The following is a 13,518-nucleotide window of genomic DNA, read 5'->3' on the forward strand; positions in this document are numbered from 1 at the left end:
GGAAGACCAGGGGGCAAGTGCAGAAAGAGGGACCTTGGAGAACAGGTCCAAGACAGTGGGGGCATGAAACATGTTCAGCAAAAGGGAACAACTGAGTTTTGTTTGCAAATAATGTGTATATAGGGAAAAAGGGGATGACAAAGAAATGGTCATGTGGGGTAATAATGTCAAACTGGCTTTACACTTGCTTCATCTAATGGAGGTTTTCCTGCAGGGGACTGATATTAGAGCTGAGATCTAGTAAACTCAACCTGCCACAATATGGCTTTAGGAAGATGTGGGAAAACTAGTTTGGAAATTATTATTGTAGATCAGGAAAAGTAAAAAGGGCCCAAAATTAGCATGGAAGCCAAGGGCTAATGGCTTTCCTTAATAAACTGTAAAATTCTATAAATGTTGTAAGTTTAGCTATCTCATTTGATTTCTCTAACAAACCTATTATGTGTGTAGGCATGTATGTATGTATATACCGATATGATATACTGTATGTGTGTATTACTGACCCCAAAATTTGTACATGAAGAAACTGTGGCTCGGAGAAGTTAGGAGAGTTTTCCAAGGTCAAGTACCTATAAGCAGAAGACTAGGCTTCTAACCTAGGTCAGTTGATTCTCAATCCACCACTCCTTTCACAACCCACTCATTTCCTCATAATGTGAAGAAGACAGACATTGCAGAGACAGAATTTTAAGATTTGATAAAACAGTAATGACCACTGTCGCCAGAATCATGTAGTGAAATATCCAACAAGCTCCATGCTAAGCACCCTGTATATATTATCCACAGGCAAATATAAAGAATGAGGAAACACAAAAGGCAGCAGTCAAGGAGCAATAGTATCCCACCCCAAGAATCTTATGTGATCTAAAGAATTCCTTTTCAATCTCTAAACTTTAACAAGGGGTAGTTATTAACAATTCTGACTAGAGAATGAAACAGCGATTCCTATGGTATTATTAAAATGTATTACCCAGGTGTGGTGAAGTTAAAAAAAAATCAGGACGCATACACAAAGTGACAAAAAGTCCCTGAATAATTACGTTTCCAAAATGTCAGGGTTTATAGACAATCATTCTTTATATTCAATTATATTCATTCCAACATCTCAACCTCTGAAAGAAAGCAAGAGACATAGAACTGAATGGGAATTCAGTTTGTAAATTTATGTGGACCCTGATAAAACCAGACTCTCCTGGTCTCAAAAGCAAATGGAGAATTTACTGCTCAGTACATGGCATATGCTCAATAGTATTTTAACTTTGAAGACATGATTTTTGCAAAATTCAGAGTAGAATGGAATTTGGTTAGGTGTCTCAGATTTCTCAATCTAAATTTTAGATCTCCTAGACTACATGGTTTGTACAGAAAATTTAATTTATAGCCCCAAACAAAAGAGTCCTATTACCTGAATTTCTTCAACTACTGACTTGAACTGGGGAATACGTTCTGTCATGTTTTTAACCAATTCCATTGCGTTATCAAATCCCTTCACATATTCTCCGTACATCTTAAGAAATGGCGCCAACTTCTGAAGGATGTCACCAATTCTAGGGGTAGTTTCCCTGTATAAAATACAGAAACAAGTCATTAAGATTTCTTATAGCAAGAGTGGATTCACAGGACTTCAAATGAAGTAATCATTTCTCTACACACACCCTGTGCTTTACCACATCCATTTTGCTGTGAGATTTGTAGAGAATGAAGGAAGGTAGAGAATGAAAGGAAGTTCAGGAATGACATAGGAAAGAGAAATGCTATGGAATTCTCAAAGCTCCACGTTACCCCTAGTATCTTATCTCCACTAGTCAAAGGATAGTTTGGAGAGCAGAGATGAAATCCTTTACAGCTAAAGCTGAAAATGTATCACAACTTTTATTAGTGGTCTTTAACATAAAAATTTAGCACAAATGATTGGCTATAGCTCTGTGCAGCATTAGTATTTCAATTTAAAAGTTGAATATCAGCATTGAGTATGACTGCCGTAAGACATTATCATTTGCTATCTGCTCCTCTTACCATTCTTGCATCCGTTTCTCCAGTTCTGGCAATAGGAATTTACTATGGAAGACATTTATTGATGAAATATTAGAAAAGATTTTATTCACCATCTCTGCTGGAAATGAGCCTCGATTTGCTTCTTCCAATAGTTTGCAATAAAATACCTGAGTAAGACAATAAAACAAACATTACTTCGAATTTATTGGTTAACCACTCAGAACTGTGTTAGGCACATATTGGGTTCTTAATAACTGTTGAATGAATAGAAAAGGTCCTGGTTCAAGAAATCAGTCATTTTTGAAATGTGGGAATGAGTATATGCTTTGATTGAGAAAAACCATGAATTAGAATTAGGAAACTGAATTGAACCTAGGCTATGCCTCTTTCTGTGGATGTTAACCTTTTCTATACCATAGAATTTCCAGTTGAGGTTAACAGGATTTACCCTTTCTATCCATTGGTAAAGAGATATAAAAAACTTTACACATAATAATTGTGGTATTGTCTGCTACTGCTTTTGTTTTGAATGACTTCTTTGGCACTTGTTACATACTGCCTTCATTATCATTTTTTTGGCATAAATCTCATTTTCCCTATTAAAACTGTACACTCCTTAGGGAGGAAGGACATCATGATTTAGTCCCCACAGCAGAATGGGTAGGTGCCTAATATATATCTGGTCAGTGGATAAAAAAAAATAATATTTTGTTCTCAAGATGTTTTCTTGCCTTTTAGTAAAAAATTATAATGCATAACTTAAAACACTGATAGGAGGATAAAAAGCTATTCTCCTGCACATAATAACAGGTGTCTTAAAGATAATTTTTAAAATGTGCAGTCTTAGCTATGCTCCACTCGGGCTACTACTATACCTCTTGCCATTCTGTTAAATGGAGGCAGAAGGAGGTCTGTTCCTTCATAATGTCCAGATGGTTGTTAATTTTCTAAATCCACCTCCACTGCCTTTTCTTGGGAGGCAAGAAGAACACAAAATTATGTCCTTAGAGACTCCAATGGATAAGATATTGTAGAAATTAAGACTCTAAAATTCTAAAAGGTTAGCTACAATAGTTAAACAAGCTAATATGGCTGAAAAAAGAAAACAATTCGATAAAAGGAAAAGATACATCTCCATTATGGGAATACCTAAAAGTCTGAGTTTTGTGATCACCATGAGGAGAAAAGTTGTTTCAAATGTGCAAACTCAAAATAAGTTGATGGGCAACTTCCTCTTCTAAGAAGAGTAGTCTGTATTAGCAGACAACTTACCAACGAGTTTGGTTTTTTGTCACTAAGACAGGATTAAGAGGCCTTTGTTTTCAACACTGATTCTTATGACAGATTTCAAAACTTGCTTTGCAAATGTACATTTGAAATGATACGCAAGGCTCCACTATGATGAAAGTACAAAATGATAAAGTAGATTCACATATTTGACAAACACTTTTTGTGCAACTTTACACCAGACACTGTATTAAATGTTTCATATAAGGCTGAACAAGTGAACTCTCACAATCCGTTCTAGCCCTGTGACTGTAGCAACTCGGATCACTCACATAGGACTGACCAGCAAAGGAGCTGAACAGAATCAGTGACATTCATGTCAGCATTAGAATCACCAATCTCTTATTCAGATTTAATAGTAACATGGTACCCAGAATCACAATAAGTGGTTAAGGAACAGACTAGTGGTTAGGGTTGAAAGACACAGATAAAGGCACTTGTGACTTGTACAGAGAGTACTTCAGTCTTTCTTTACAACGTATAAAAACCTTTATACCCTAGTAAATTCACTGACAAAGCTGAAAATGTTAAAAATTTCCTTTCACTGGCCAAAGTCAGGACCTTCTTGTAGTTTCTAAAACACTTTAATTACTAAGTTAATATACAGGGCCAAAAAAATAATTATAAAAAACAAAATATTACCTGATCTAAGAGGTCAAGTCGGTTGACGTAAGCTCTTTCTGTAAGCAAAAGTTCATTGGCTATTTTGTGAAGTTTTTGCTCATCTGTCTCCTAAAAAATGGAATAGATATTCACATATTAGGAAATAAAGCTTGGGCAGTATTTCTTAAGTAATAAACACCTTACCAAATGGTTTGATAAAAACAGTTTTCTCAAGCTTCTCAGGTACACAATTCTTTTCAGCCATTAAGGAACATCCAGACAGAAATGAACATTAGAAATGAGCGATTTGCTAGATATAACCTGTGACAACTTCTTTAAATTATCACTTCTTCTTTGATCTCTGTGGCAGTTATCACTATTATCCATCTTTTCCTTGAAACATTTTTTTATCTTTTTCAGTTCTCAGACACTATACTTTCTTCATTTTTTCCCTACCTCTCTAGGGCTACTCTTCAGATACGATTTCTTCACTCTCTCAGACATCTTCTCTAATTATTAGCTCTATGCACAGAACTTTATGCTGTTGCAAAAAAATTTTCATCGTGGAAAATTTCAATCATACAGAGTGTGTCAAAAAAATGTATACACATTTTAAGAAAGGAGAAAAATACTAAAATTGTAATACTCAGTATATACCAACAAAAAAAGATGAATACAAGTCACGTTTGACGTCTACAATTATAAGAGAGGCTCAAAGTGGTTACCATCAGCATCGAGACACTTCTGATTTGGACGAGCTACTGCTTGAGCAATATTGACCAAAGTGTCCACTTGTATACATTTTTTGGCACCCCTGGTATATAAAACTAGGGAAAAGAGTAAAATGAACCCCCACGTGTCCATCACTGAGATCCAACAATTATCAATTCATTGTTAATCTTGTTTCACCTATGCTTCCACCTACCTCCTACTACCCATATTATTTTTAATTAAATCCACACTTTATTATTCAGTTTATATTTACTTAACCCTTAAATATATTTGCAGAACCTTGCTAGTTCCATGAGGATGGGAACATTTTTCCTTGTGACTGCTCCATCTCCTGTGTCTACTACAATGCTTCAATAAAACATTGGCACTCAATAAAATATTGCTGAATGAATAACAGTCTCGCATATGTAACTATTGTTGGACATTTATTACCACTTTGACATGGTGTCTGTGTAAGACCAAACTCATCTTTTGTGGGAAACCTCTATCCTACCACCATCCCCGAACTTTACCAACCTGGAAATGGTTTTATCTCTTTCTAGCTGTCTTTGGCATCTTGAATTCCTTTCAATTTAGTTCTCTACCACAAAATCCAGTCAGCTACCAACTCCTACTCATGATATTATATCTTTAGCGTCGGTCCTTTAAGTTCTCATAACAGCCACCCTGTTTTGCTTCTACCATCAACAGTTCCTTAATGCTCTCATTCTATACGTGGGATATTTCTAAAGCTCTGCTTTCCCAGATAATCCTATTTTTCATAGAAAGGAAAGCCATCAATCATCCTCCTCTCACTGACAGGATAAAATCTAGATTGCATACACCATTCATTTCAGGGCTGTTCAAACCTCATCACTTCCTCTGACTTTCTCAGTCTATCTTTACAGGCACCCTTCACTCCAAACACACTAAACTATCCACCTTTATCCAAACACGTCCCTGGCCATCCTCAAACCTTTCTTCTATTCTCTGCCTGGCATATGCTTTTGCTGTATCTCTCTACGTGTTTAAGACTTATTTTCCTTTTGATGACCCGCTGGATTTCCATTCCTTATCCATGAAGCCTTCTTTATGCAACACTGTTGGGCTTGGTCCTATTAGAATGCATTTTATATTTTATACCTAAACATCTTTTTTATTTAGAAATTCTTACCTAGGTACTTTGCTGAAATACCATTTTCACTCTAGGAGAGTATGAAGTGTAACAAGAGTTTAGTAAAAACTCCAGTACCAAAGCAGACCAAACCTACTTTAAACCAGTATTTAATTTGTGTAAATGCTACATTTTAAACTGTGTATAAAATGCTAGAAGCTGTACGACTGCTTCACTGTGTTCAGCATATACGTATGAGTATGATATCTACTTTATGCTTTATATGTAATATCCATTCTAATGTGGAAAATTACCAAGTTGCTTCTTACATCCTCACTTATATGAAGTCTTTAGGTAGAGTTATATAATACTGTTTCAGTAGTATTCAAATACTGAGCTATGCAGTCAGCAAATTCCTATAATCAGAGATAAAGCCAATAAAACCCCTTATTGTGTACGCCAGGTTGAGTATTACCGATGCCACGTATTCGTAGCCTCCTGATTAATATAGAAAACAAATACTATGAAACAGATGCAGTGTATTCCATGAAATTGAAACACTTTCAAGCAATTTTTAAACAATTACTACTTACAGAGGAGAAAGTAAATTATTTAATGAACTTAAAGTAACTTTCAACCTGTAATAAGTGAACACAAATACACAGTAAATACATGAGAAATCTTTCAACATTTCAGAGGAAGATAAAATACTATTTTATTCTACATCCTCACAGGAAATATTGACCTGCATCAACTACAAGCCATTGGTGGTTGTTTTGGTTTTCAATGCCAGATTTATTACAAACAATAGTAAAATTCACCTTTTTGGTATATGGTTTTAGGAGTTTTGATAAATGCTTATAATCATGTCCCCACCACGACCACTTCCACCACAATCAAGATATAGACCATTTCCATCGAAACTTTTCTTAGGTCTCTTTGGAGTCCACCACACTCCTCTCCCAGCACCAGGTCCTGTTCTGTCCTGTTCCCGAATGTCGTGTAAATAGAATCCGACTGTTTGTGCTTTTTTGAGTCTTGCTTCTTTCACTTATCAAAATGCATCTGAGATACTTGCCTGTTGTTATTACTACCAAGCAGTGTGTTCTATTCAAGCTCCCAGTTTTATTCTAATAGTAGTGATGTATCTTTTTGGCTTTATTCTTTTACATACGATGTTCTGATTCTAGTTCTGACAAAAGGCTTTAAAGAAAACAATCCAGCAGCATGTGTGCCATGATAATACATCTTGTATGAGTCAGAGAATTCTTTAACTACCAGGTCACATGGTCTATTATTGCTACACAATGAAGTCACCCCTGAGGCCTTCCACAACCTACAGGATCTTAGACAGGGAGCTTATGAGAAACGATATTTTGCTGACTGCAGATAATACTTTAGCTGAACGAGGCAAATTGTGGGTATCCTGGTCATATTTGTAAAATCCAAGGGGATGCCAGCCGTTATGAGCAAAAGCAATGTTCCTTTCACACAGATGGTCTTCTAATGTTAGGTCTCTGACCTTGCCAAAGCCAACATAAAGATAAGCAAAAGTAAGCTTGCTGACACAGTTTAATCACTCACATACAGGTTTGTGAAAAGTTACTAGGGATTTTGTGGTTGAGGTCAGGAAATCACTGACACATGGAGCCCTGATTTAGGTTAATCACAACATCATCATAAGAACAACTAACACTTTACTTACTGACTGCTTGTTATGTGCCAAACACTGGTGTAAGTATTTTACATAAATGACTTATCCTAACAACACCTCTATAAAATAAGTACCATTATTCTTATTCTACAGGCAGCACATATACACAACAAAACAAAAATCCCAAGGCTCAAAGAGACAAGGAAACTTGTCTGAGGTCACACAGTTAGAAGGTAACTGAATCAGATTCTAACCGGTGGTATGTGATTTTAAGTAACTATTTAGTAAATAGTTGGCTCTCACTGGAATCCTTCTTAGCAACAAAAAACCAAGACTATTAAATGCCTGCGAGTGAACAGATTAACAAAATACCAACTAGCCATTGAAAAAACAGAATGTGTTTCTTACTATGCATTTTAATTTATATATTATTTTTTCAACAAAAATTTTACTTAAAGCAGACTTTTCTGCCTTTTTAGCAATAATTCTCAGATATAGAAAAATTCAGTTATATTTGATGCAATAATATGATGGTTTCCAACTTTAAAAAAAATTAGTTTAGTTACTAAAGACTTACTTTACTGAAACTCATCTATGAGTACATTAAGGGAGAAATACATGATCCTTCTGCATGCACAGGGCTCTTATTACTTTATCAGACATTTTTAAATAACAAAGTAGTTTTAAAATTGTGGATGCATTGGGGCTTCAGCCTGATATTTTTTAAATAGAAAGCTAAATAGGTAAAGTTATATGATTTCTTACTATTTGCCACTTCGAAAACACATAACCCCTACTTTGTGCTTAGCACTTTACTAAGAAATCATTTATTCTTGTGATTCTTTGGAAAACTGTAACGGTTACACAATATTGATTTAATAAGAAAAACCTATTGGCTTCTCTTGGAAGTTAATACACAGGCTTGACTTTTCAAAATAATGATAAATATACTATTAAAAAAGCATCTTTTGATATCCCTCTATAAGATAAAGGTATTTTTTTTTACTTGCAAATACATACTGTATATGGAAAGCTGATTCTCAGAGTATTATTGCCTTAAACAATAATACATTAGAGTACACCTAAAGTACCAGAACTGAAAAAGTTAAGAAACACTCTTCTTATGATAATAGATGATATTCTCTGCTTCTGTAACTTCTCTTTGCTTAATGAATGCACTTCCTAGGCTATCACCGTGTACCTTCATACCTCCAACAACTTTTTGCAGAGATCTGTTCTGTTCTCACCGGGGTTAGTTAGGTTCAGCCTAGTTAATCGTCACTGTACCTGCTGGCTCACGAATGTGCTCAGTGTCAGTTCTGCCTCCTTATTTGCAGATGTCACCATCTTGTACAGCTCTTTTCAGACCTTTTGACATGACTCTTCCATATGGCCCGAACTGGGACAAAGAACCTCCACTGCAGTTCGCAGAGTTCATTAATAACATTGGCAGAAAGGGCTTCTGTGGAGCCAGTGAGTCATTCTTTAAAATCTTAGTGCCATACGCCCTGCCACATGCCTCAAAACCACCAAGTGGGGGAGCAGATATTTTGGAAAGAATTTCACAAATCCTAATGAACATTTACTGTTTCCTGAAGGATGCTTTAAGGGCAAAATCTTCAATTATTTTAAAAGGAATCAGACATCGGTATTATGCTCTATAGCTTCAATTACGCTTTATAACTCTTCAAAACATGTTCTCATGTGATTTTGTTTTAAGCAGGAATAGTTTTGTTCTTTTTTTTATAAAAGCACTGAATCAAAATTACTAAAACTTCTTATAGCCTTTTCCATGTATTTGAGAAATTACATTAAAAACAATATGTATATAAATTATCGGGGGTTTATAGGACCAGAAAGAATGTTCCTTGTTCCTGGGGAGTTTCTACCCTTTAAATCTGCTGTCAGTTAATTATATTCTCCCATGGAGAAAGACGATGTGGCTTTGTGTGGGCACACACGTCTCTATGCTCCCTGAAATCCATTCTTTCTTAACACGGTAAGTCAACTTAGGGAATAAACACTCGATTTTGTATCACAAGTCACGAGATGCATCAAAATTTTGATATGTCATTTTAAATGTATTTCTAGACATCAAAGTCTCCAATATGGCTCCAAGTGATAATTTAAAATTAGATTACGGTGATATGTGAATGTCACATACATAATTGGCCTACCATCTCAAAAGCTCCTTAAAATTTCTAACCTGTGTCAGACACCTGCATTTTGGTACTATTCCTCACTATACTAAGGAGCAGAGAACTCAAGTGAAACTATCACAGGTAAAAGACAGTGACAAACCCCACTATTTACTGAGTCCTTACTGTGTGCTAGGCACTATTTTACATGCTTCACATGAATTATCTAACATAATCCTTATATTACCCCCACAAAGCAGGTAGCATTATCTTTTCATTTCATAGGTGAGGAAGCTGTGTCCTAGTGAGGCTGGGTAACCTGCCCAAAGTCATACAACTAGTAAGTGACCAAGCCAGAATCAAAATCCAGGTCTGGAAAACAAAGTTCTTGCTCTGTTATAGCCTTGTAACTAAGTGAACTTCCTCTGGATTTGGGGAACAAGAAAATGAGAAAGTAAAGGAATAAAACACAGATTCTGTGTTTGATCAAGATCATGTAAAAATGCCATAAATAAGGTCATGTGGTCTCAGGGTAGATTTGCAATCAGCAAGAAATTTAATACCAGGTTCACATTACAAGAAAAAGAAAATATACAACCCAGAGACATTATTCCTTTTGCAGTACTTCATAACGGAGTTTACGCCTCAGAAGCATAGACAGTTTATTGTAGCATGATCTTTCAAGAAGCTTTGGGTGCAAAGTCTAAGCCTATTTTTTAACCCAGCACCAATATTTTTACTATCTTATGTCCTCTACACTATTTTCTCAGTTCAAAACAGGAAAATAGGTGAGTGAGAGCTCTTAACCTGAAGGTTTTAATTACATCCTTTTGAGACAAGTTGGGGAGGAAGAAACAGAGCTTGCACTGAGGAGGACAATTTGGTTACTTGCACAAGATCAGACAGGAAGTAAGTGGTAGAAAAGAGAGAACTTTGCTCTTATACTCAATTTACTATCCATTGGACTAAACGGTCCTTTGGGTTTTGCAGAAATTAAAGAGCAGACACCAAGAAGAACTTAATAAATGCAATAATAACTGAATTAACCTGTCCCAAGTCTAGGTAGAACATCAAAGAAATTAGGTCATTTATAAATATTTCCAACGATAATTGCCTGGAGTTAAAACCTTGTACATATATATGAGTGCCTTATGTGGTAATAGCCTATTTTTTTCACGCAAGAGAAATAAACAAAAATATAGGAAACCTAAGTTAAAAAAGAAGAGGCATGCAAACTTACCTCTGTGTGTCCCACAAAGGAGTACACCTCAGTTTAAAACAGAAATGATAGAAGGTACTGACTGAGATATTCAAGAGGTAGGATGTGTTAAATTTTGGATCCAATAAGGGACATATCTCAGGTCATAGGTCTATTCATCTTGACTTACAAATGAAACATCATTTTATTTTATGTTTATTTAACAAACATACAGCTAATACTATGTTTCAAGATACCGTTCTAAGATCTTTACAACTATTAAATGATCTGTGCCTTGTAACAATGCTATGAGGTGGGTATTATCTCTATTTTGCAGATGCAGAAACTGGGTACAGAGAGATTTAAGTGGCCTGCTCACAGTCACACAGCTGATAAGTGCCTGAGCGGGGATTCAAACCTAGAGAATCTGGCTCTTGAGCCTGTCTTCCTGACTGCTAGGTTACGATGTATTGTTTTCTTTTTGTTTTGTTTTTGTTTTTGTAAGCCACATACAACAACTGCTATGTTTTCACGATCTGACCTTTCCATATCTCTCACACCCACACTAAACCAATGTGAACTCCATGCACCTGACTTTCCCAAATCTTCTGGTTCATAGCAACATTCTGTTAAACCCCATCCCTGATTCCGTTATCCTCCTGTCCTCTTGGCACTGCTGACTTGTTGGTCCTAGTAGCTCACTTCCATTCCAGGTTTGGTTCTTTTCTTTTGTGAGTTCCAGGCCACTCAGCAATGCTGGAGAGACTTCTGATTGGTCTCATTACCTTTGATCTGGGCCCTCAAAGTCACAGTCACAAGTTATCAAAAGAGCTAACCTTCTCCACTGTCCTCAAGCTCCCTGACCTCTACAGACACTTCCCAAATTGACACATCCAGCAACGAGCCTCCTACTCACATCTGTGTTACACTGTGGTCTCTTTGTACCTCACTCACTGAGTTCCCGACTCTCCACCTGACTTCTCCATTTGTGCTCACAACATGCTCCTTTCAGTCATGTTCCAGAATCTTAGCTTTATCTTTGAGTTCTCCTTTCCCCCCTACCCTGTGAAGCAATAATCATTTATTTATCTTACTCCTCCTTCTCAACTGTCTCCAGTTTGTACTCACTGCAGTGCCTTGAAATAGTATATGTGCAATATAAATTCACATCATTTAATTCAATTACCCAGGTTCACTGAGCTAGTTAGCCATAACGTCCCAGTAAAGGCCTAGGTCTCCAGGTTTACCTCTAGTTCCTTATTCTAAATGATGACCATCTTCATAAGGTCACTTATACTCCCATGTCCTCCACCCTCTCAAGCCTACTGCTTCTCACAACACTGCTCTCTCTTCTTCTTTTTTCTCGCAGACAATTCATTATGTTCCCCTTTTGATTATGTTTGTGTTTTAGGGCTCAGTCCTTAACCTTCTTTCGGTTCCTACACATTTTATTTCGGCATTATTAATCATGCCCTTATGTACATCCTCTTACATTCTTATCTCCTTTCCTGAGCTCCAGATCCATATTTCCACTTGCTTAATTAATATCTCCAAATGGGTAACTTGCGGGTGCCACAAACATAGTACAAAACTAACCTAATCCACAACTCGACTCCCTCCCCTCATTCCAAGCACAATTACTTTTCTTCCTGTCTTCCACCTCAACTATTTCATTAACATGTTAGGAAAACAAGGCCTGGAGAATGACTTTAAGATGCCATATCCAAAGTCACCTACCAGGTAAGTGACGGAGCTGGACTTCGAACTCCTCTCTTTAATCTAAAAGCTTCATCCTTAACCAATAAACCATAATGTCTCCAGAATATTCCGTTTTTGGTTTAGACACCTTCACCTGGATTTCCTAGAAGTCCCACAAATTCAGTATGTCTAAATCTAATTCAACTTTTTTGCCCCTCAAATATGTTGCTCCTTCTATTTCCTTGCAGTTCAATAAACGGTATACCATCTGCCACTTCATCCAAACTAGGACTTGAACAGGATTCATCCCGTACATCTAGTCACAAGTCCTCAGCAATCTCTCTTTCTCATTCTAAAATCCTCTGCGGCAGCCAGGACCGCATCCTCTCACACCTGGACTCTGTAGTTGCTGATTATATACCTTGCTCCATCTGTTTTTCCTATTATCTGATTCATTTTTCTAAAACCCACAGATGTATAATCTAAAGTACTGCTACACTTTAATTAAGTGCCCCTGAGACCAACTAGTATTAGGCTTATGGAAAGTTTGAAATAACATGGAAAAATACGTATGTTTAATCCAACAAAACAGGATGCAGAATGACCATACATTGTGGAATCGAGTATGTTTTTAAAAAAAAAAAAAAAAAGAAAGAAAGAAAGAAAAATCAGCACGGAAAAACAAGCTGGACTGTTAAACACCAAAGCAGTTCTCTCTGGGTGGTTGAACTATGGGTGATTTTTGTATTTTCTATGCTTTGCTGCATTTTCCTGATTTTCTGTGAGAATTATTAATTTTAATTCAAACTTTCAAAAATATTTTTTAAAAGTCTCCATTGCTTTCAGGGGGTAAAAATACAATGTCGGCAATACAAACCCATGGCAATTTGTCCTGAGTTTACATTTTCTTTTTAAGCCTATCCCTCTCCTCACATTCATTTCTCTAGTCCTCTGACCTCTTATTATGAGGCCAAAAAGGACCCCCAAATATGGCATCTATCTTCTTGCCTCTGCTCATTTCCCCCACTTTCTCCCTTCCTAGACTCACTCTTCTTCCCTACCTCACCCCATTTCCAACTGCTCAGACCACCCAGCAACCTCCCATTTTTTCTTCATGCCC

General features: G+C 36.5%; 1 protein-coding gene across 6 annotated transcripts in view; it reads right to left on the minus strand.

The window, feature by feature from the left end:
• Nucleotides 1-13,518, minus strand: part of FGD4 (FYVE, RhoGEF and PH domain containing 4) — a 183,323-nt gene that overhangs the window by 22,200 nt on the left and 147,605 nt on the right. For all 6 annotated transcript variants that reach the window (XM_019736660.2, XM_074325842.1, XM_019736677.2 and 3 more), the window contains 3 exons: nucleotides 3,925-4,014; nucleotides 2,017-2,162; nucleotides 1,406-1,562 (listed from right to left, as the gene is read on the minus strand). In XM_019736660.2, coding sequence (XP_019592219.2) covers nucleotides 1,406-1,562; nucleotides 2,017-2,162; nucleotides 3,925-4,014 — 393 coding nt within the window. The remainder of the gene's footprint in view (nucleotides 1-1,405; nucleotides 1,563-2,016; nucleotides 2,163-3,924; nucleotides 4,015-13,518) is intronic.

This window comes from Rhinolophus sinicus, linkage group LG02 (assembly GCF_036562045.2).
Source record: "Rhinolophus sinicus isolate RSC01 linkage group LG02, ASM3656204v1, whole genome shotgun sequence".
Classification (NCBI taxonomy): domain Eukaryota; kingdom Metazoa; phylum Chordata; class Mammalia; order Chiroptera; family Rhinolophidae; genus Rhinolophus; species Rhinolophus sinicus.